Here is a 24,453-nt window from a genome sequence, read left to right as displayed (position 1 = left end):
TTGCAATCCTCTATTTGAAACCTCTTCAAAATCTCCACTGCTACTTACCATACTCAGGGAAAATCTCCCCTAGTCTCTGCCAAACCTCCAAACCCAATAAGTAATGCACCATGCCAATGTCCTTCATCTCGAACTCAACAACCATATCTACTTTACACCTTGCAGTGAGCATCTGTGCACTTCTAAGAAACAAGTCATATACATACAACACAAAAATGTGTAGATCAGTCTCAACAAATATATCATATAAGTTAGGATATGCATCACTTTTGGTGAAGTCCATATACTTAAAATAACCATATATCCTAGAATACTATGCTCTCGCAACTTGCTTGAGTCCATAAAAGGCTTCCTTAAGCTTCCAAACATGGGATTGTTTCCCATTCACCTCAAAGCCCTAAGGTCACTCTATGCACACTTCTTCATCAATAATCCCATTAGATAAGATAATTTTATTAATGTCCGACAAATGACCACCTAGGTCATTGGATTCGATAAACTTCATTCTTTAAGTTCGAAATTTGTCGAATTTGATCTGATCCTGACTTCGTTTGATTGAGTTCACTAAACCTCAAGGAAAACTTGAATTTGTGAGCAAACCTGAAAAAATTGTCCAAATTCATTGGATTTCGGGTTTCGACTCGTGAATTTTTTAAAAAATGGCCAAGAAAAGGAAAAACCTTAAAATACAACCCAAAACTCAATTTTAAGTGCCACCAAGGTTCCTTCCACATTCAAGTTACGATTGTCGCCTCCACACTCTTAGCATTTGTGACTTGAATCCTCAAGTGGGTTGCTAGTCTCAATTGCATCTCACAGGCGGCCTCAATGCTCCCGAAATTTGTGCCTTGTGCCCTCAACGAAGTCTAGCACACTACCAAAACTCTGAGACCCTATAGGATGGTTTCATTGTAGCCAGTGTCTTCGCAACTCCATGATTGGTGTCACTATGCAACCACAGCGTTGACTCGGTCGTCAAACAGTGCTGAGTTTATTCACTGAACTAGACCTGAGACCCTACAGGCTGGTGTTATTGCGTGGTTGATGATGACCACAACGTTGACTCAACTATCAAACAGTGTTGAGTGAAGTTGTGAATTGGATCAATGGATGGTACTAAGTAGACAAAGGTAGAGATGAATAACCATTGAAGATCAATTGCAAGAGTAAAAAAATCATTGTTGCAGAAACCCATTTACTTTTGTTGAAGTAGAGTATTAATATTAAGAAAATGCCTCTAACATAAAATAATCAATAGCTTGGAACTTGGGGTTTCAAAACATTAGAATTGTGATTTGCTCCTTCGCTATGGTTTGAGACCAGAATATTCCAAAGCTATGTTAGAGGGGAGACTAGGGTTTACTGTTCATTTGATGAGTATTGAATTTTTATTATATATCTTTTTCGATTTTCAATTTGTAGTATGTCGAACTTTATTCCCAAAATTTTTACAGATGAACATCAAGGTCACCGAATTCATACAAGAACACGAACCAAGTGACTTAGATGACCACAAAAGTAGGTCAATGGGACTGAAGATTACAACTAGTATGAATACAATATGGGAGTACCAGTGCAACACCTAGACAATGCCGAAAATAATACAAAGAAAGAAACCTACATAGTTATGACAACAAAACATATGAAAAAAATTGTGACAAAGGTACAGTGACAAAATATTAGGTGAGTTTGTCTGAGACTAAAAAGGTGAACAACCTAACCCAAGAACCTGTAAATAGAGAGAGAGAGATAGAGCGATGAGGTTGACGATGTCTAGGTCTCCTGAATTTGATGGTTGAGGGCAATAGTGAGGAATTGGGCATTGGCTTGTTGTCGAAATATTTTGGGACCAATTAGGGAGGTCTACTGCACAATCCAAGGAGGGATCTACAAACAAGGGATACTCATAACATCTGAGGTTGAAATAAAAAAACTTTGAATGGATATTTGGTTGCTCCACTGGATCTATGAGGTAGTCTAACGAGCGAAAGGTATTCTACCATCTCGATATGATCTCTCTAATGCTCTGAGAAGGTATGCCCTATGTTGATTTTTATGGTGCCTTCTATACCGATAATTACTTCCAATGATTTAGTTTTGTTACACTTTCTTATTCATAATTTCATCATTAAGTAATTACATAGAAGGCATCAACATTATTATATTTATGACAGTAGGATCATAAAGAGAGCCAAAACAAAGAACACATAACTTTACCCTGTGAAAACCCACTTGGGGAAAACCCCAACAACCTTCTTCTTAGAGAAATATTTAGTTCATCAAGCGATACATCAAAGTCAAGACAAACTGACCAACATAGTAGCAAGATGACCATCCACAAAATGCCAAGTCAACCCTCCATAAATACCACGACAAGTGTCCTCAAATTTGTCCACAAAGAGAACTGCAATAAGGTCTGTCACAGGTCTGCAAGCAGGCCGAAATTCAACCTGCAACTCCGCCACAAAATTTGGATTATACCACTGAACATGTACCGCAAAACTTCACAAAGATCGCAACCTTCCTTTATCACTTAAGTGAGGTATATAAGATGATCTTTATTCTTCTGTTTTTCGACCTTCAAATACTCCTTGTCTTCTTTGCTTGAACAGAGATAGATGAGATCATTCGATGATTCTTCTTGGAGGAATATGAATAGGCTACTTATAGCCTTCCAATGATGCGAATGGGTGTCTCTCATAGGTAGGCTACCATGACTCCTTGGAGGGTCGACTTGGTCATCTTGGGGACACAAAAATACTCTTTAAAATTCAATTTTCTTCTTTTGCAAAGGCCGTGAAGAACATGCCTTTTACATTTTTCTTTTGACAAAACAATAAAAAAAAATCTTTTATCACAAGCATGAAGAACATGATAAATATAATTTATATTTTACAAGTACAAATTGTTCAAACTGAAGACCAACCATAGCTATGTTGGAATTTCTAAGTCTAACTGTTAGAAACCCTTCATGTACTTTTCTGATTTATTTCTGCTTACTTGTTCTGATTAATTAACAAGTTATTTACCCTGTAAATGCTAAAAATAAATACAAGTACATGCTCAACACATTACAGATCATCAACTGACGGAAACAAAACAAGCACACAAGTGACACCATTGTTTTTGGACCAATGTCCCTAGAAAAACCCAATGCGGGAAACCGGTGCAGCTATCTGAGGGTTTTAATTATTAAGCAGTTTCTTAATACAATCTGGGTGCCAAAACCGGCTCACCCAACACAGAATAATCTCGGCAATAGTACCTCTCAGTCGGAGACAGATATTCTGGTTGAAACTCAGAATAAACACTCCGACAGCTCCCAACTCCAACTGCCCCACGAAAGCCCCATCGTTTGCCTCTAGGGACTGCGTCAGCCCTTCTTGGCCCAGCGTCAGCCCAATAACCCCTGTGTCAACCTCTAAAGCACTGCATCAGCCTCTAGAGCCTCTGTGTCACCCACGTTGGCTCTCTAAGGCATTGCGCAACTCCTGGCTACCTCTGCATGGGCCCTAGCTGGCTCTGCATGGCCTCTGGCTGGCTCTGCGTCCCTCTCTCCCGGCTTCTACGTTGATTCTCCCAATACCCTCTCTACCTCTCTGCTTCTGTATTCACTGCCCCTCAGCTACAACTTTGATCACTCTTTCAACTTCCTCAACAAACCCTGCCCCAAAAAATCGAAATCTTGATCAACTCGGTGTGTTCTCCAAGTGACCCTCAAGCCTCCTTTTATACTTTTCTCGTTGACAATTCAACGGCTGAGATTAAGTCCCTAATCAACGGCTAAGATTAATTCTGGCTTGATCCATGACTTTTGGACCATTCTAACATAGTTTTATATTAATACACATTAATATTTTATTTTCCCTAAGTTTAGACTTAGGGACTCCATTAAAAATATTAATTATTTTAATATCTCTCAAACTGTTTAGAATCTGCCCAAACCATTTATGGGTATTGGAGATCTCATGTGCCTTAGCCTCTCCACCAAGTTTCGAGGCTAGAGCACATCCGATGCTACCCCAAATCAACACTCCCTCTTAGCGAGGACTGTGCTCTAGTAATACTCCTCACTGAGCATCACTCTGATCATCCGGCATCGGTCCTTGTGCTGATGCTAGGCCTGTTGCCCAACATCCTCTGCACTGTTGCATCATGTACTGCTACCCATGGCCCTGCCACTGCCACTATTGCATCTGTACGGCAGCTCCCTCTGCATCCGTGCTGCTGCCCATGGCCCTGCCACTACCACTGTTGCATTTGCACTGCAACCCCTCTCATCATGATGCATCGTGCTACCCATAGCACTGTCATTGCTAACTGTTGCACTGCAACTCAGTTACTGAGAAGTAAGTAACTAATCTCCCAACTTTGGCATCTCCGTCAGGCTAGAAACTCTCCCGATGCTGAAGCTCCCTCTGTCACTAACAAGTGCTCCCTCTCTGACCTCTGCGTTGCTTCCACAACTCTGTGCATCTCGCACTGTTGCCTCAGGTTGTCCTGGGACTCCTGCACTGTAACTCCCTCTCTCGCTTCATCTGCATCCGTCTCTACCGACATCCGCCAGTCCTGCCACTCCTCTTCGAGGCTCTCGTAAGCAAGGTATAATCCAAGAGGTTGGGTATCTCGAGGATCCTGCCCCTCATCACCTGTAGTCTGTCTGACTATAGCTCAATGTCTCCCCACTTCCGCTCAAGTGGCGTGTGAGCACTCATGGCACAGTCATCATTTGTCTCCAATTCCTTCTCCTCCCTTGCTGGCACAGCCTTGGTCTCGGAAGCCTCTCCCTTGCTCTTCTTCCTCGAACACTGGCTCACATAATGACCCAGTTCCCCACAGTTGAAGCATTTGACCTTGGAGAGGTCCTTCTTCTTCCGTTTCTCATGCTTTCCCTCAGATGCTAGGGCAGCATCCTCCTCTTCCTCCTTGATTTTGATCCCCTTCCCGCTGCTTCCCGCCTTAATTAGCCACCTAATCTCTTCTTGGCGAAGAGCCGCCCACATTTCCTCCCAATCTGGAAGGGTCGCCCTGCCCAGTATGCTCTGGACAAACACCTCCCAGTCTTCTGAGACTACGTTCAGGGTTGTTCTCACCATCAATTCTTGATCCGGCGTGGCTCCTATGGAAGTCAGTTGATCTCGGATCTCCTTCAATCGATCGAGGAAGGGGTCGATCTGTTCTCCCTTCTGCATCTGGTATGACCGCAGCTGATTTTCTAGTAGCATCTTCCTCTACACAGAAGTATGCTGATACAACTTCTTTAGGGCCTCCCACATCTCATTTGTTGTATTCTTCTCGACAATGTGTGGTACTACATGGTCCTTGACCCCATCAAGGATGATGCTCTTGGCCCTCACCATTGCATCCTCGTACTTATCGTTATCAGTCGAGTCAACTGGGACCGCTATTGTCCTCAAGGCGAATTGCTTGAGACGGTTCTTGTCTAGAACGGATAAGATTCTGGCCTTCCAGACTACAAAGTTTGAGGCTCTATCCAATCTGTCCTGGTCTCTTACCCCGTTCACTACCATCTCGCTGCTCCTCTACTTCCCTTCTGGAAGTTCTCAGTGTGACTCCCTCTGAGCCTCGATTTCCCTCCTGGAAACCCCTCTGCCAATGTCAAGATGCCCCCACTCCGATCCTTAGTGCAACTGCACCACTGATCCGGATTTCTTGGCTAGAAATCCTCAGTAGCAACTCCCTCCTCCTTGGTCTTGCCCTATTAGGTATTGTTCTGACTACAATACCCCACCAGCTTCACTCTGCAACTTACCCACAGCCTCCTAAGCCCCAGCAAACTGAAGGTTAGAGCTTCTAGGCTCTGCGCAATCCCGACACCAACAAAATTCGCACCTCCTGGCCACGGGCGTCAATCCTTCCTGACTGAGAAAGATGACCGGGCACTACGTAGGTCGAGTCTGCTCCCCTTTGCCACTGCGTTGATCCTCTTCCCGGCTCAAACTTGATGACGCAGGCACTGCGTCACCCCTTCCTTGCTGCTTCTCTGCTAGGAACAGCTTCTGTCACTCGGGACAGCTGTTTTCTGCTACTGCTACTCTGCTTGACTGATGTCCTCAGTTCTCCTCTGATCTGCAACCACCCTCTGATACCATGTTGGAATTTTTAAGTCTAATTGTTAGAAACCCTTCATGTACTTTTCTGATTTATTTCTGCCTACTTGTTCTGATTAATTAACAAGTTATTTACCATATAAATACTGAAAATAAATACAAGTACATGCTCAACACATTACAAATCATCAACTGACGGAAACAAAACAAGCACACAAGTGACACCGTTGTTTTTGGACCAATGTCCCCAGAAAACCCAATGTGGGAAAACTGGTGCAGCTATCTGAGGGTTTTAATTATTAAGCAGTTTCTTAATACAATATGGGTGCCAAAACCGGCTCACCCAACAGAGAATAATCTCAGCAGTAGTACCTCTCAGTCAGAGACAAATATTCCGGCTGAAACCCCGGATAAACACTCCGACAGCTCCCAGCTCCAATCTGCCCCACGAAAACCCTAGCGTCTGCCTCTAGGGACTGCGTCAGCCCTTCTTGGCCTAGCATCAGCCCAGCGTCAACCCAATAACCCCTGTGTCAACCTCTGGAGGCACTGCGTCAGCCTCTAGAGCCTCTGTATCACCCACGCTAGCTCTCTGAGGCACTGCGCAGCTCCTGGCTGCCTCTGCGTGGGCCCTAGCTGGCTCTGCGTGGCCTCTGGCTGGCTCTGCGTCCCTCTCTCCTGGCTTCTATGCTGATTCTCCCAGTACCCTCTCTGCTTCTGTATTCACTGCCCCTCAGCTGCAACTCTGATCACTCTTTCGACTTCCTCAGCAAACCCTGCCCCAGAAAATCGAAATCTTGATCAACTCGGTGTGTTCTCCAAGTGACCCTCAAGCCTCCTTTTATACTTTTCTCGTTGACAATTCAACGGCCGAGATTAAGTCCCTAATCAACTGCTAAGATTAATTCTGCCTTGATCCATGACTTTTGGACCATTCTAACACAATTTTATATTAATACACAAAAATATTTTATTTTCCCTAAGTTTAGACTTAGGGACTCCATTAGAAAATATTAATTATTTTAATATCTCTCAAACTGTTTAGAATCTGCCCAAACCGTTTCTGGGTATTGGAGATCTCATGTGCCTTAGCCTCTCCACCAAGTTTCGAGGCTAGAGCACATCCGAGCTACCCCAAATCAACAAGCTACATACTTCAACACTCCCTCTTAGTTAGGGAGATATTCATAATGATTATCCAGATGTTCTATGTTCAAATATTTCTTTAAGAATAAGGTTTCACAACTCACAGTATCAGCATTAATGATCCAGGTCAATACACTTGACTTATAGAATCCACTCAGTACCACTATTTAGGTTAGCAGACCTAACCTATGGTACTAGGTACCATCATCTAGGTTAGTGCACCTAACCTATGGTACATAATCAATATGCAATAGGTACCATCATCCAAGCTAACACCTAGCATATGGTACACATCAGTATGCACTAGGTACCATCATCTAGGGTAGCACACATAGCCTATGGTACAACAACTAGTCACCATGATTTTATTGATGCCTCAAGCTCATGGTATATGGACTAGTACAGGCTTTCCATCACGACAGTCAAACCTTAGGGAACATCCATATTCCAATTTCACAGGGTTGGACAAACCCTAGAGGACATCCACATCCTTACACTATAGGGTTGCCATCACCACGGTCAAACCCTAAAGGACATTCACGTCCATACACCACAAGCCTCATTCCAGGCCATGATGGTATATGGGCTCACTCAATGAGTAACCGAGCCTGATACTGAAAAGGCACCAACCCTTGTAGAGTGGTCGGGCCAAAACATTGATTAGCAACCACTATTTAGAGTAGCCTCTACCAGACCATTCTCCCTAATTCTGGTTACAGTATTTGACATAGGTATAATATCCCTAATGTTGAAAATGTAGTGAGCAAGGTCTTCTAGCTTGTGCCTTAGCCAGTGAAGACCTCAAATCGTCCTCATGAGTTAGACTTCAATGATGCTGAGATTATTTCCAGTTTACAAGAATAATCATCAAGATTTCATGAGTAGTGTTGGAGGTCCAGATAAGTGGAAGTCTTCATCAGTTTGTCTACAAGATCAAGTGGTGGTTATGAGTTCAGATAGAACAAGTTGGGACTTCAGTAATTGAATGAACGAAGCACAAATTATGACTCTAGTGATGATTGGAGAGAAAACCAATTTGATTCAGTTAACTTGTCAATCACAACTCGAGTTCTAAATTTGTACTTGCCTAATTTAGCATGGATCGAATCTATAAATGGATGAAGGCGCAAGGATTAGACAATTGTTTTGTGCACGAGGTTGTGAGACAAAGCAAACTCACGAGATTGTCAAAGAGAGAGCCTTGATTGTGGAACGTAGGAATTGTGTCGTATCGAATAGGAGCACAAGCGCACTAGAATTTACGGGCATTGATTGTGCACAGATGTGTGGAGTTGGGGTCCAAAATAATAGGAGTTGAAGTGCGCATAGAAATAGGGGTCAAGTGCGCTACAAAACAGGAGATTTTGTACACAAGGAGATAGGCAGAAGATCGCTACAAAATAGGGCCTGAAGTGCACTAGGAAATAGGAGATCAACGCAAGGAATAAGGAGGCCAAATGCGCAAGGAAGGAGGACCATAATTGAAGCAAGACAACAAGGTTTGCAGAGCAAGTCAAAGAGGCGACAGAGGATCAATTGTGTGCAAGAACTGAGATCGAGTTGTGATCAAGGCAGGCCAAGATCAATTGTATTAGATGAGATTTGGAGAAGAAAAATGCTTTCTCAAGAGAGACAGATTGCTTTGTAATAGATTCAATTGCTCCAGGGACAATCAATAAAATAGCCACATCAAGCAAGCAGGTTTTACCTATTAGGTTTCCTGAGAAAACAAGTGTGTCAATTGTGTGATGTGTTTTTATCTCTATGTTTTCATTCCACTACTTGTGAATTCTTAAGAAACTTTGTATCTTGGTGAAGTAAACTAGGTTTCAATTTTTAGTTATTCATCTAAGTAGTTGCAAAGTTTCCTGGAAATTTAACACCTAATTCCAATCACAGTACTTGACACGGGGAGAATGTTTGCCCACCAAGCCATTCTTCCTAATTTTGGTCAATGTACTTGATACAGGGATAACATCCCTAATTCCAATCAAAGTACATGACACAAGAAGAATGACTATCCATGATACTATCAAATTTATCGACCCATTCTCCCTAATACTAGTCAATGTACTTGACACAAGGATAACCTCCCTAATTTCGATCAAAGTACATGACACAGGGAGAATCCATATCCATGATGCAATATCATCCTCGCTCCCTCTCAACCAGGGATGTAATCTCCACAAATCCAAGCTTGTCCCGGAAGTGCACAAACTTCCTTCTAGAAAGAGGCTTTGACAAAATATCGATTATCTTCTTATCAGTGGAAATGCACACGCGCTTCACTGCTCCTTCTAGATGTACTCTTCTTGTCTTTCAACATTCCTTACCGAATCAAAATAATCCTGCAACATCTCAAACCATAGTATCATGCAGATAACTCAATACACATTGCAAAGAAAAAGTCCAGCCTATCAGGGATCCATTCGACTACTCAGACTCAAAATCTCTCAAATTATTCACCATGGGAGTAGACATGGACTTACAATCCATCATTCCAAACTTCCAGTCCCAAGTAGCACATCAAAAAATCCTTCATATCAAACTCAGCAACCAACTCCCTCTTAATCTATAACAAAGTCAAATCTTTATGCCATGGTTGTTCCTTTTGACAAATAAGTCCTTCTGACAAGATGTTAGAGACAAATCATATATGATCAACTTTGATCAAAGATACCAAGCCCATGTCCTCTTCAATCGTACAAAGTCTTCTTTAATCATAAATCTTCTTCCCATGTACCTCAAGGCCCTGAGGTATCCCTTATGCACACTCCTTTCGTCAAGAAGGACAGTCTCTACATCCATATGGTATGCTTTTTAACAGAAATCATAAAAAGATTTTTTCATGTAAGTGTACCTCACAAGATGTTACCTCAAGACATACATCAACCTTGATGATCAGACTGCTCCCTCTAAATCAAGATCTTGCTCCCTCTAAATCTAGATATTGTCACCAGCTTTGCTTTTTTTCTTTCAATCTTATCATTTGTTGCCAAAACCTAGACAACCTTCACCATGTACATATAATCCTCACTAAGAGGTCATGGAAAAATACTAACAACTAGGGATAGAATGCAAAGACAAGAGACTAACTACTAGAGATATCAACAATAATAATGATTAAAGAAGTGAGATAGAATACTTATCTTTTGAAAAGAATATCAACTCCCTCTTGATCTTAAACTTCTTACATTCTCCTTGCAACTTCCTTGTCTTCAACATTAGCATGATGACATACCTTCCTTGCATGAACTAGGGTTTCTGCTTCCATTCTTATTCAAGCCCTTGCTAGGGTTTACAAACCCTAGATATTCCAATATCCAAAACCCTAGAATCTAGCCAAGACTTTCAGTCTTCCAAACCTTAGATTTTCTTGCAAGTCCAACAATCAAATGCCATCAAGTCTCAATCCTTCAGCAAGATATTAGATTGTGTTGAGATCAAAAATGTCTTCCTCAATCATTCTGCTAGACATGATCTGATCAAGTTGTGTACTTTAGTCTTCAGTCTTTGAAGAGGAACTCGGCCCCTTGTCATGTCTACCTAACTCAATACTCCCTTTTGTTCCAATTATTAACTGCATACTTCTAACTTCGCAGATATTGGAAGGTTTGTATTTCAAGCTTCATACTCTTCGAACTGTGATATGCTTTTAACTTCAACCTCGTCACCAGTCATGTACAGTTCCTTCAAATATGGCGTTGTTGGTATAGCAAACAAAGATGTTTCTAAACTCCTTGCGTTGCTTCTTACAAGCACGACTTCACAACAAGACTTCTTAAAACATGAACTTAAACATGAAGATTCCACTTCTCAACCTTAGCATATTTATGATTTTATCAGAACAAGGCATCACAAGGTATGCTCCATGGTCTATGAAACTTTGATCCAAACATATAATAGATACATCAAAATTTTTGAGATTATTATAGATCCTCGGCCTATCTCAGATCAACCTTCTTGAGGTAATTCCTTCTTAAATTTGGGCTTCGATCCATGATTAGTCTCTGAGATTTTCAATCCCTTGCAACTAGATTTTGTCCTCCTAAGAATTCCAGACTTAATTAGGGCTTCTTCCTATAGGTCAGACTTTGGTTTTGAATTGACTTGGCTGAGTGTAGGATTTCTTCCAACTGGAGGGCAAGGGACATAACAGGAATAACTTCTTCCTTAGGGTTGCTCTTTTAAGATAGCTTTGATCTCATGTTGATTTTTATGGTGTCTTCTATACTGATAATTACTTCCAATGATTTAGTTATGTTACACTTTCTTATTCATAGTTTCATCATTAAGTAATTACACAAAAGACATCAACATTATAACATTTATGACAGTAGGATCATAAAGAGATAGCCAGAGCAAAGAACACAAAACTTTAACCTAGGAAAACCCACTTGGGGGGTTAAAACCCAGCAACCTTCTTCTTAGAGAAATATTTAGTTTAACAAGAGATGCATCAAATTCAAGACGAATTGACCAGCATAGTAGCAAGATGACCATCCACCAAGTGCCAAGCCAACACTCCACAAATACCAAGACAAGTGTCCTCAAATTTGTCCACAAAGAGGTCTACAATAAGGTCAGTCACAGGACTCCGAGAGGGCCGAAATTCGGCCTGCACCTCTGCCACTGAATTCGGATTATGCCACAAAACATGTACCACAGAACTTCACACAGATCTTGCCCTTCCTTTGTCACTTAAGTGAGGTATATAGGATAATTTTTATTCTTCTGTTTTTCGGCCTTCAAATACTCCTTGTCTTCTTCGCTTGAAGAGAGATAGATCAAATCATTCGATAATTCTTCTTGGAGGAATATGAATAGGCTACTTATAGCCTTCCAATGATGCGAATGGGTGTCTCTCATGGGAAAGCCAACATGACTCCTTGGAGGGTCCAATTGGTCATCTTGGGAACACAAAAATACTCTTTAAAATTCAAATTTCTTCTTTTGCAATGACCATGAAGAACATGCCTTTCACATTTTTCTTTTGACAAAACAAAGAATAAATTTTCTTTTATCACAGGCATGAATAACATGCTAAATATAATTTATATTTTACAAGTACAAATTGTTCAATATGAAGATCGACCATAGTTATATACCTCAACACCCTAAAGTATGGATCGGCCCCTTCTAGTCAATCACAGGTATATCAAGTGGTATCTCAAGCGAAGGCTGAGGAGAGACTTGGGTCTCACCATCCTACTGTCTGGTGCACTCTAGAGCTCTACATGGCATTTGTTGATTCGATCTAACATAACAACAATGAAGTATGAGGTAATCAGCTTGGTCATCCTAGGGTGTGGCATGGCATGCAAGAGTTGAGATCTATGGCTAAAAAGCGTAATGGTGAAGAGGGCTAAACATCTTTGGTCTCGGTACTAGAAGAAAGTAGAGAGGGAACCTATCAAGTCCCTATAGAGGCAGTGATAGCGACCTCTAATCTCATAATATATTAGACACTGAAAGTTGTCTTCATATCCATTAAATGTATCCTCCATTCCATAAATGAAAAGGCATGACAAATCTAATGGAAGTGTACTTAGTAACTATAGCAGAGGTCTCCTCGTAGTCCACACCCTCTCTCTAGGAGAAACATCTCACCACAAACCTCACTTGTTAACACTACCATCTATTGCATGCTTAATCTTGTAGAGCCACTTAGAACTAAAAGAACGTTGAAGTAATTGTGTTATGCATAGAACATATCATTGTTAACTAAAATTAACATGGGATCAGAGCCCAGGTGAAGACAAAGCCCAAACAAGAGAGAGAAAAGCAATCAGAAAGAGAGATTTGTTGAACAAGGACAAGCCCCAATGGCTTCTACATCTTACTTCAAGATTGAGGATAAGCTCAAAGACAAATTTGACTATCATGCATGGAAGATGACTTTGGACTTGACTTTGGAAGAACATGATGCAATGGATTATGTGCAAGGAAAAGTGGTGGAGCCTCCTTCAAATGCACCTATTGCTGCGAAGACGAAGTATAAGAAAGGTGAGGTCAAAGCTAAGAAAATTATCATAGACTCCATTCAAAAGCATTTGATTGCCTATATTTCTAATTTGGGAACATCTAAGGAGATGTATGATAAGTTGGTTGGGATGTTCAAAGTGAACAATGCAAATCAAATCCTCTTTCTCAAGAACATGTTGAAGGACATCAAGATGGATAAAAGGGATTTTATCCAATCCTACTTCATGAGAATAACACAAATCAATAACTCCTTTCTATCTATTGGAGAAGTTATTGCTGATAGGGAGCTCACTCTCATTGCACTTGGAGGTCTTCCAAGATCATGGGATGTGTTTAACACCACCATTCTCAACAATGAAAGGATACATGGTTTCGATGAATTATTGGCTCGATGCACTCAAGAGGAGACAAAGATGATGGAGAGAGACAAGCCCTCAAATGGAAATGAACCTACTATTTTCTCCGCTCATGCAAAGAGGAAATATAATGTTGGTCCAAGGAGACAGGGTCAAGGATTCAACAAGGGATTCAAAGACGAAAGAAAAGGAAGGTGCTAAAATTGCAACAGGTTCAGCCATTATGCTAGAGAGTGTCCTCACAAGAAGAATCATCCAAGGAATGATGATGACAACAACAACAATTTCAAAAGCAATGGTAATCAAAGGAACAACAAGGTTCAACAGCAAAGGAAAGAGGAATGCTCCCATTGCTTGAAATGGAAATGGTCGACCTCCCAAAAGGACGAGAAATACCAGGTATGATGAAAGTAATGTTGTAGAAAAACAAGATGAGTTTTATCTTATTTCCGCTCTATCTACTGCCTCTCCTCCAGATACGTTGGATCATTGGTTGATTGATAGTGGAGCCTCAAGGCACTTCACTGGATACAAGGAGGCCCTCTCAAATTTGGTTGAAAAGAAGACTAATTTAGAGATCATACTTGGAGATAATGCCACCTACCCCATGAAAGGGATAGGTATTGTCACTCTTCACTTGAATCAAGGTCAAACCATTCATCTACAAGAAGTATTGTATGTGCTCGATTTGAAGAAGAACCTGGTGTCTATTTCTGCAATGGAAAATAAAGGCTTCAAGGTAGCATTTGTTGATGGAAAGGTACATATTTGGAAAAGAAATCCTAAAGATGCATGTACTCTTAGATTTAGGGTTGATGGTCTCTATCAAGTTGGCGAAAGTCCTTTAGGAGCTTTGACAAGCAATACTTCACTTCGATCTGAGCTATGGCACTAGATATTTGCCCACTTACATTATGAAGCCTTACCTGGGGTAAGGAAGATGGTCACAGGTATGCCTGAGTTCAACATGAATCGTGAAGGTGTTTGTCAGGGTTGTGCAACTAGGAAACTTACAAAGGGACCATTCCCTTCTAGTGAAAGCAAGACAACCGATATTCTTCAACTGGTCCATTCTGACATGTCTAGTATGTTGCTTGTAACATGGTTGGGACGATACTTATATTATGCAATCTTTGTAGATGACTACTCACGCAAAACATAGATTTATTTCTTAAGAAGGATGAAGTGTTCAAATGGTTTCGTTCTTTCAAAGCCTTGGTGGAAAATCAAATAGGGAAGAAGATCAAAATATTGAGGACCAACAATCGAACCGAATATGAATCAAATGAATTCAATGACTTTTGCAGACAGTTGGCATTAAGAGGGAGACAATTGTTCCATTGACTCCTGAGTAGAATGGCGTTAATGAAAGAAAGAATCGAACAATCATGGAAACCACCTATGCCATGCTCCATGATTAAGGCCTACCAAATTTCTTATGGGGAGAAGTTGCTAACACTGTCGTGTATGTTCAAAATAGGAGCCTGCATCAAGCATTGGATTTCAAGGCACCTGAGGAGATCTTCACTGGTAAGAAACTCAAAGTTTCTCATTTTAGAATATTTTGTTGTATCATCTATTTTCATGTGCCTAAAGAGAAAAGGAACAAGTTGGAAGCATCCAAGAAGAAAGGTATATTTGTTGGCTACAGTGAAAATTCAAAGGCATATAGAATCTATGTGCCTAGTCAAAGAGATGTGGAAGTAAGCCATGATGTCACCTTCGATGAAGATATTGCCCTTGGGAAAGCTAGAGATCTCCCTATCCCAAGGAAGGATGATGATGTTGCGTAAAAACAAGATGAACCTCCAATGGATGAGCCTATGCCCGATGTTGAAGGCCCGATGGATCCCATTGATCCACCTCCTGGTGATCCCTCTACCTCAAGGAAAAGACCTTTGTGGCTCAAAGATACTCTCAAAGATGCTGAAAAACATACTGCTCCAAGAGGGACATTTCGTAAAAGTAAGAAGCCCAATAGGTATCAAGGGTACTTGGCTGCCATGAGTATTATCGTTCAAGCTGAACCATGCACGTTCAAAGAAGCTGTGAAATACCAAGTATTGAAGGATGCGATGAATGAGGAATATGAATCTATCATGAAGAATGATGTCTGGGACGTGGTTCCTAGACCCAAGGACAAGTTTGTGGTCACTTCTAAATGGTTTTACAAAATTAAACATGGAGTTGATGTGAGTGCTAAAAAATATAAGGCCAGGTTTGTTGCTCGAGGCTTCTCTCAAAAGGAAGGAGTGGACTATGACAAGATATTTGCGCTGGTTGCCTGATATACCATTATCTGAACTATTATTTCTCTTGTTGCCACTCAAGGATGGAGCCTACATCAAATGGACGTTAAGATTGCTTTCTTGCATGGCTCACTTAAGGAGGAAGTCTACTTGGAACAACCTTAGGGGTTCAAAGTACAAGATCGAAGGACACATGTATGCAAATTGAAGAAAGCCCTCCATGGGTTGAGGCAAGCCCCTAGGGCTTAGTATGAGAGGGTTGATAGCTATCTTATGAAGTTGGGATTTACAAGGAACTATGTTGACCCAAACCTATACTTCAAGGTTGAAAAGGACATGCCTCTCATTTTGGTCCTTTATGTTGACAAATCCCTTTCTGACCAGTGCGGACCCTCTCATTTATTAATGCAAGAGTGAGTTGACTTTCAAGTTCGAGATGAAGGGTCTAGGTCTGATGCACTACTTCCTAGGCCTAAACATCTGGCAAAAGCCAGGTGAGATTTTCCTTTCTCAAGGAAAACACATTATGAAGCTACTAGAGAGATGTGGGTTGTGGATTGCAAGTCCGTGTCTACTCCAATGGAACTCAACTTCATAAAGCTATGTGGAAGTGTTACTGAGCCCAAATTGGCATACCCCTCTGAATATAGATAACTTGTGGGGGCCCTGATGTTCTTGGTAAAATTCTCGACCGGACATATGCTTCGTTGTGAATACGTTGAGTCAATTTATGGTTGAGCCTCATCACATACATTGGATAGCTGTTAAGAATTTCTTAAGATATCTCTGTGGCACAATCAACTATGGGCTAAGATACACTGCCAGGAATTTGAGGCTACATGGATATATTGATGTTGACTGGGTTGGCAGCGTGGTGGATAGAAAGAGCACGTCAAGATGTTGCTTCTCATTGGGATCTGCTTCGATTTCTTGGATGAACAGGAAGTAAAAACCAGTTGCTCTAAGCACCGTCGAAGTCGAATACATTGCAGCTAGTATGTCCTGTTGTGAAGTTGTCTAGTTGAGAAAGCTCTTCAGTGAGTTATTTGAGCACGCATTAGATACCACTGTGATCTATTGCAACAACCAAAGTGGGATTCGCCTTTCAGAGAATCTCGTGTTACACGACCGCTCCAAGCGCATTGATATTAGGTACCACTTTATCCAAGGTATGGTACAACGGGGAGTAATAAGGTTCCAACACATCGGGACTAATGAGCAGATTGCAGACATCCTCACAAAACCCTTAAGGAAGGTCAAATTCTTAGCCTTCCGAGAGAGACTTGGAGTCGTGGAAGGACCCTCCCATGAGGGTCCCGCTTGAGTTGGACATTGAGCTCTGGGAGCTCCTGGGGGCTTGGGGTACTTCTTGGAGCTATGAGCGACCATAGGGTGAGTGGTTCACCTTCCCCTATAGGTATGTTGTATACAGGGTGAGTGGTTCACCTTCCCCTATGATACCCCATGATGGTTGACATGTGTGTAGGGTGAGTGGTTCACCTTCCCCTACGATTAATGATATATGCATAGGATGAGCGGTTCACCTTCTCCAATGGCATATGAGCAGGGTGAGTGGTTCACCTTCTCTTGCTGATGCCCCAGCATACATCCTACCCATACAGTCTGGGACTCATGGGAAGTACCTCTCATATGGCCAATGACTTGGGAAAAGAGGCTAGGGACCATAGCACTACAGATGGACAAATCATTTACTGTCGTACTCCCTATGTCTCGGATGCATGGTGTTCAACAACTTGATCATTTAGGATCAAATCTAATTGGGGTTCTACCCTTGGACTGACTTTTGTCAGTGGAGAGTGGTAAGGTCTTGTGACTCACTCTCGATCAATTCTTCTTCATTATCTATATCAGTGTTTAGCAGAGTAGAGACAAGATGCAAAGATGGTACATGATCACAAGATGGCATGATGATGGATGGATTGGCGGGTGGAATTCTCCTAGTAGAGAGGGAGTGTTAAAATTGGCAACTAAGGCCAAATTCCACTTTGGAAAGCTTGTTTTATAGAGACAATTATTGCATTGAATTCCTCTTTTCAAGAGGACCAAAATTGACCTAAAGATCATCAAATTTGGATAGGCAGAAATGTGTTTTTGAATTTACGCTCACACATGTACAAATTGTCAAGGTCAGCCACATCATCATGTAAGCTCATAAAGCCCAAGAGACATGTCACTTCACCCTCAACGACTCGTATAAATAAGAGAGACCTCCAACCTCATTTGGCATCTCACTCACACAATTATCTCTCTCCTTCTCTAATTGGTTCGTACATCTTATTGGGCATACCTTTTCCTCACACGTGTGGCAGCAAAAGGACAAATTGCAGGACGAATTACAGGGCCAAAATTTCAAAGATTGTTGCCAGTTTGACCAGCGTTGACTAGGGGTGATTTGACCTCCTTTGACTACGGTTTTTGTGCCATAATTTCGTTTTTGGCAAGCCACATCTATTGGCACAGGAACCGAGGCATTTTGTTGACTATGGCTATAGACCAATTGCAAGGTTGACTGCAGGTTGACTGCAGGCTGACCGCAGAGTTTGACCAAGTTTGACCGTTGTTTTCATGGTTGTTTTGCGCTGACTTTAACCACTTCTGAAGGCCGAGTTTGATTGCCTTTGACCAAGCTCCAAAGAGGACTATTTGTTGTTGTGTTGACCATTGTTGACTTTCTAGGTGGGGGCAAAATTTGAATGTTGTTGACTACAGATTTGACAGGGTTGTTTTGACTTTGATTTGGCAAGCCAATTTTGACTTTTGTACTCTACTTATCTTTGTTGAACATTTGATATAATAATAAGAAGAATTGATCAAAGGGTTTTCCCCATCTTGGGGTTTTTCCCTGGCATCCGCCAAATCTGGTGTCCTCTTGTCTTGGCTTGTCTTCTGCATTTTTGTTATTCATGTTCTATCTACGATTATTGTCAATGTGATTTATGGTTGATGTGATTGTTCTTGGGATACTAAATTGGAAATTGTCATTGGGCTGCTAAAAGAACATTGAAGTAATTGTGCTAAGCATAGAACATACCATTATTAACTAAAATTAACAAACTCATTTTTAATCTCCCCTCTAATCTTGACACTATCTCTTGCACATAATTCTACATGATGAAGATGGCCTCTTCCACCATGGCATCTTGCCAAACCTATGAGCCTAATGCCTCCCTAAAGTTAGAAGGCTATGAATCCATGATGTTTTCATCAATACCATGTAGTTTGGAAACTTCTTCAAAGGTCTACTCTCTCTAAATATGCTCCTAGGAGCCTCAATAAACTCCTACACATCCCTTAATTTATGAGTGAATGATTGAGGTCTCTTGATAGAGCTAAAAAGCATTATTCTCTCGTCCTCTTCACTTGAAGTCTATTTTGTTGCTCTCGAAGTCAATGGTGACCCTAACTAAGCCTTCAAAACTTCCTTCTCCTTATCTTCTATCATTGGAATATGCTCATGAGACTTCTTGTATGCAAGGTCTTCCTTAAGCTACACATCCCTAATCATTGTTATCTTTCTCTACTCTAGAATACAGAATCTATAGGCCTTTAAAGTCTCATTGTAACCCACTAGTACATGGATATAATTATAAACTAGACATCCAAAGATGCGAAAATGACTCACCTTTGGCTTCAAACCAATGAATGCCCCCTCTAATGTCATGTCCTCCAATATCCTATGAGGATATCTATTCTACATGTAGATTGTTGTGTTATATGACTTTGCACAAAGAAACACCAAGTCCTAGTCATAAATTATGGCCTTAGAAACCCCTATAATGGATCAATTATTCCGCCCTACAACATCATTCTAATATGGCTTGTACGGAGCAATTAGATCCCTCTCAATTCTGGCCTCTTTGCAAAAACCATCTAATTCCTTGGAGGTATACTCACCCCCAATGCCATTTTCAAGACTTTGATCTTCTTCCTTAACCGGTTTTCAACTAGAGTTACAAACTCCTAAAACTTGCTAAAGAACTCATCCTTCGCCTTTAAGAAGTAGATCCAAGTCTTGCAAGAGAATTCATCAACAAATGAAACATAATGCATGCTTCCTAAAATTGAAGCTAGTGACATTAGTCCAAAAACATCTGAATGCACTAGGTCTAAAATTCCCCTAGACCTGTGCTCACTACTTACTAAACATACACCCTTTGTGTACTCCCTACAACTTAGTGCTAAAATCTAGAAGACCTGTGACTATCTTCCTCGACATAGGCAATGTCTCATGATGCAAGTGCCCCATCCTCTTGTGCCAAAAATTACAAAAGTTGAACTAGGTAACGAATACGTTTAACGTACAAACTATAAAGATTACCTTCTCTAACCCCTATTATCTGAGTTGCTTTTAGGCTAGATTTCTTCAGCTTAATAAAGAACTTTCAGTTCTTAAATTTCCAAGCATAACCCTTATCCTACATAACTAAAACTAAAAGCAAATTCTTCTTGAGACCTAGAACAAACAAAACACCATCAAATTCTAAAGAGTTACTTAACTGGAGATGGAAGGAAATGGTACCAACCATTGCTATTGGGTAGTTGGCATCATCACCAAGCTCAACATGAACCCCTAAGTGCTGCTAATTTAGACTAGAAAACAACTACAGGCTGATGTCATATGTCGAGATGCCCCATTGTCCACATACCAAGCATTCCTTGGAACCATGCTAGTCAAAAGATAAGATACCATTTAGAAATCCTTCTCAGACTTAGCAGTAAACTTGTTCCTCTGAGTTTCTGCAGAAGTTGTTACTTGATTTTGTTGTTAATACCCTTCACTCTTCTTCTTATCTAGACACTGTGATGCATAATGCCCATTCTAACGACGAATAAAACACTTGATCTTATTCAAGTTTTTGTTCCCTAAATGTGAGGTTGACTCCTAATTCTTTCCCTTGCCTTTCTTGGGTCCTTTACCTTTTCCCCTTTTTGTCTATCCAAATAGGGCTACATTATTGTCACCACCCTTCTTGGTAGCCTTTGATTCCATCTAAGTGTCCACCTAAATATGGCCATCCCATAGTATTTCAAAAGAAGCAAGATTCTCATGAACAAAAAAGCCTTTGACAAGTGGTTCCCCAATGCCATGTTCGCTCACTCTACATCTGTAATCTTTTCCCCAACTGCTGCAAGTTGATCACACAGTTACGTGACCTTCATTAAGTCAGTGCTGACCAAGTCTAATCTGGATATTTTTCTCTATATCTAGGTTTGCTTTAAAAAATCATCTGTCTATTTCCGTTCTCACTCTGGTAGAGACTGGGCATCTAGCATCTCCTTTGCAATCTTCTTATCAAATATATGCGGATTCAAATGATCCTTATAGTATCCATAATTATCTGTTTGGCCTTCACTTCTTCTTGTGAGCTACCAACTGCTATGGATCTATAGGCAAAGGCATAACATCCTTGACAATATCCCATAGATCATTTTCTTCCAATAAGAGTATAACCCTAACCTTTTAAGACAACAAATTTGAGGCACCAGCCATTCTATCCCCAAATCTAAGGTTAGCTGATGCCATCTCTCAAACAGATATACACAAAAATCAAGGAAAAAAACAACCTACACAAAAGTTAAGACAGGCTGCAATTCTTTGGTGCGGCCCTCTTCCGGTTCTTTAAATTTGATGAGCACAACTTATGAAACCCTTTAACAGGGAATAACATGTAGATTTTCCACCCTAAATACTATCCTTATATTCTCAATTAAATAAATTTATTTCAGAATTTAATTAAAATAGAAATATAAATTATGAACACAGTAGCTAGAAAACAGTAAATGGCAAAAGCATAAATCAATACACACATGCACAAATGATTTCTCCTTCTAAATCTGCCTTTCATTCCTTAATCCAAGCTTACAAGAAAACCTCCACAGACCGTTTATCTAGCAGCTGTACAGCCTAGTCAAATCACCCAAGAACTTAGCTGTACAGCTTTCACATAGAGTATAGCTTGCACAGAAAACAAGGTATGACAACTTTGAACCATATGCACAATGTTGCATTGATCTGTATAGACCTATTGTACGACTACTACTCTATGAGCCTTCTTCAACCTACTTGACTACAGACTGATCCTCTTCTTCCTATTGCTGCTTTCTCTCCAACGATGGCTTATCTGCTCAATTGTTCAACTGTCAACAATACCTCTCCGCCATCTTGTCTTATTTGTGTTTTTCTGAAACCTTGATCTAATTTAGAGATCTGTGACAGAGATTAAATGTAGTCATTAATGCATTAAACACAATTTATTACAGATTTCAGTTTATCCTAAGTGAATTACAAAATAGAATTGGTGGCACTTTTCCAAAGTGGTCACTAATGAAATGTCTCGAACCACTTCCTGCACATTCATACTGAAACCTGTGTAAGAAGTTCTTGCTCAAGCTACATTTCTCAACACCCCAAAGTACGCTATTATCTTCTAAAATTGTGGGAGGAATCTCTAGAGGTATTGGGGTACGTGGGGACCCCCAAAACTTGGTGTAACAAAAAGTTCAAATCCCATAAGCATGCACACACAGCTACAACCAAAAGAAACCAAGGAGAAAGGAAAACATAATGCCCAGAAGATTTATCACTGTCAATTAGGCAAGGCAAATACATGCCCTTGTCCTATGACAATAAAGACACAGGTTGGAATCCCAAAAGCACACATACACCCAACCCACAGTGCGAAAAAAGGAAGAGAAAAAGAGAAAACTGTTACTCTTATCTTGCCATCCTTTTTCCTTGGTCTTACTGACTAGGACAACGAAAGAGCACAGAAACCACAAAACAGAAGTAAGTGATCCCATGAATTCCCCTTTCTCTCAACTAAAGTATTGAAAGAGGATTGAAAAGTTAGCGCGAGTGCTGGAGTGTAAAATTTGATGCAGCATATCGAATAAGAAAAACCAACGTCAAGCTACTAAGGTGTAGGCTCTTCAGCTAGCCCTGTTATCAAACTCGGGGCTGGGAAAAGAGCACTCTAAGCTGTATGAGTTGATGCATTTCCGTTATTCGGGGATGGGAAAAGGCCTAAACAGTAGGGGCTCATCATTTTACAAAAAAAAATTATCTTTCCACTTCACCAGCTTCGCTTCTTCAACGCGGTAATTTGGAGAGGAGCCCCGGCCATCAGGACCGCTATGAATGAACTCTAAACTGATAGACCATAATGACAAAAAGTTCATTAGTGTCCTGCGCAGACCTCTCAAAACATAATGAGAACATGGGTGCCAGCACAAAATCAAAACAAAAAACCTTTCATGGTACCACCTGCCCTGACGGGCTCCATGATACCCATGGTACACTGCTAGGCCTAGTTGTGACAACGGGACCGCAGGGTAAAGGTTGTTAAATTGAGCAGCAAAGACAGATTCTCGGCCCTCCAACATAAATAAATTATCACTGTCCCCTGCTTTCACAATTTCCCAGGTGCTCTCTATGTAAATTTCAAGCAGTAACATAGCAAAATCCATTCTTTTGACAAAATTGGAAATGACATTGATTAAACATTACTAAAGCAATAACAATAACACAGGATTCTAGACTGAAAGAAGAGTACAAATATATTTAACCAAAACAACGTTTAAAAACTACCCCTATCGAGATCGAAACCTTGACCTTTAGGGCTAAAAAGATCTCGTCCTGTCTCTGAAACTCTGCGAGCACCGCAAGAAGATCGGACTTCAAGAGTCTGGCCACATGCGTTTTCATAAACTTTTGAACCCGTTCATTGTCCTTCTTTAACCTCTTCAATTCCTTCACCACGAGCAACCCTTCTCTGCCCATTATTTTATTTTTGCCTCTCCATAGGGAAAGAGCCGAAATGCCAGAAGGTGATGATGAGTATGGTCTGCATCTTTGAGGATTTAACCCAATTCCTCCCAAAACATCTGTCAAAAATGGAGATTTTCCCCGATTATATTCACTGAATTTTTGCTCAGGATTGATACCCACGTACAAAATACGTGCAAGGCTCCTTCCAGATAAAAATTTTAACAAAACAGACTGGGAGCTCGACCTGAAAATTGTACGGGAAGCCATCCCAACAAATTCATTTAAGTTAGACAGGTGTGCATTGCCTTAAACCCCTTGCTCAATATGTTGGCACTAATAGCGAGATTGATCCGGCTCACATTCTTCTCGTATACTTTTTTCCATAAGATGTGTATGCGCAAGGGTGTTCGTTAAGTTCAAGGGGACCCCTTGCTTTCTTGGCTTGTGGATGGGTGTCAAAATTTAATTCAAAAGAAAATATGTGACGAAAGTGCTTACATGAGGATAAAACAAAGTACATGTGTGAGAAGCCAAAATTTTCTTCATAACACGGAATACTTTTCAAAAGAAGTAATATATTTTTTTAAAAGTGGAGTTTTAATTTTTTTTTAACTTTTTTATAGGGTTATGGTTTAAAGATTTAGATGAAATAGCATTATAATGATGATTTATAAATGGCATTTTCATAGATAGATAGGGTTCTTAGACATGATTGTTTCCGTAATGATCACATAGGGAGGGTTTATGCATGACATCTCATAGGGTTTCATTTAGGGTTTGCTTTATCTTTATGATGGTGGCATGGTGTTAGCTTGTAGGGTGGGTTTTACGATTATATATGAGGATATATAACCGAT

General features: G+C 40.7%; 1 protein-coding gene across 1 annotated transcript in view; it reads right to left on the bottom strand.

Moving 5' to 3' along the window:
* Positions 1–24,013, bottom strand: part of LOC149161855 (pentatricopeptide repeat-containing protein At1g62350-like) — a 30,838-nt gene extending 6,825 nt beyond the window's left edge. The window contains exon 1 of the mRNA XM_089437060.1: positions 23,441–24,013. Within this exon, the coding sequence (XP_089293186.1) occupies positions 23,441–23,863 (423 nt within the window). The 5' untranslated portion in view covers positions 23,864–24,013. The remainder of the gene's footprint in view (positions 1–23,440) is intronic.
* Positions 24,014–24,453: the final 440 nt, after the last annotated feature.

Source organism: Pinus tabuliformis, chromosome 5_2, assembly GCF_031772625.1.
Source record: "Pinus tabuliformis cultivar Carrire ecotype Pingquan chromosome 5_2, CPIR1, whole genome shotgun sequence".
Lineage (NCBI taxonomy): Eukaryota > Viridiplantae > Streptophyta > Pinopsida > Pinales > Pinaceae > Pinus > Pinus tabuliformis.
Note: the sequence above shows the minus strand (reverse complement) of the source record. Positions and strands in the feature narration are given on the sequence as shown.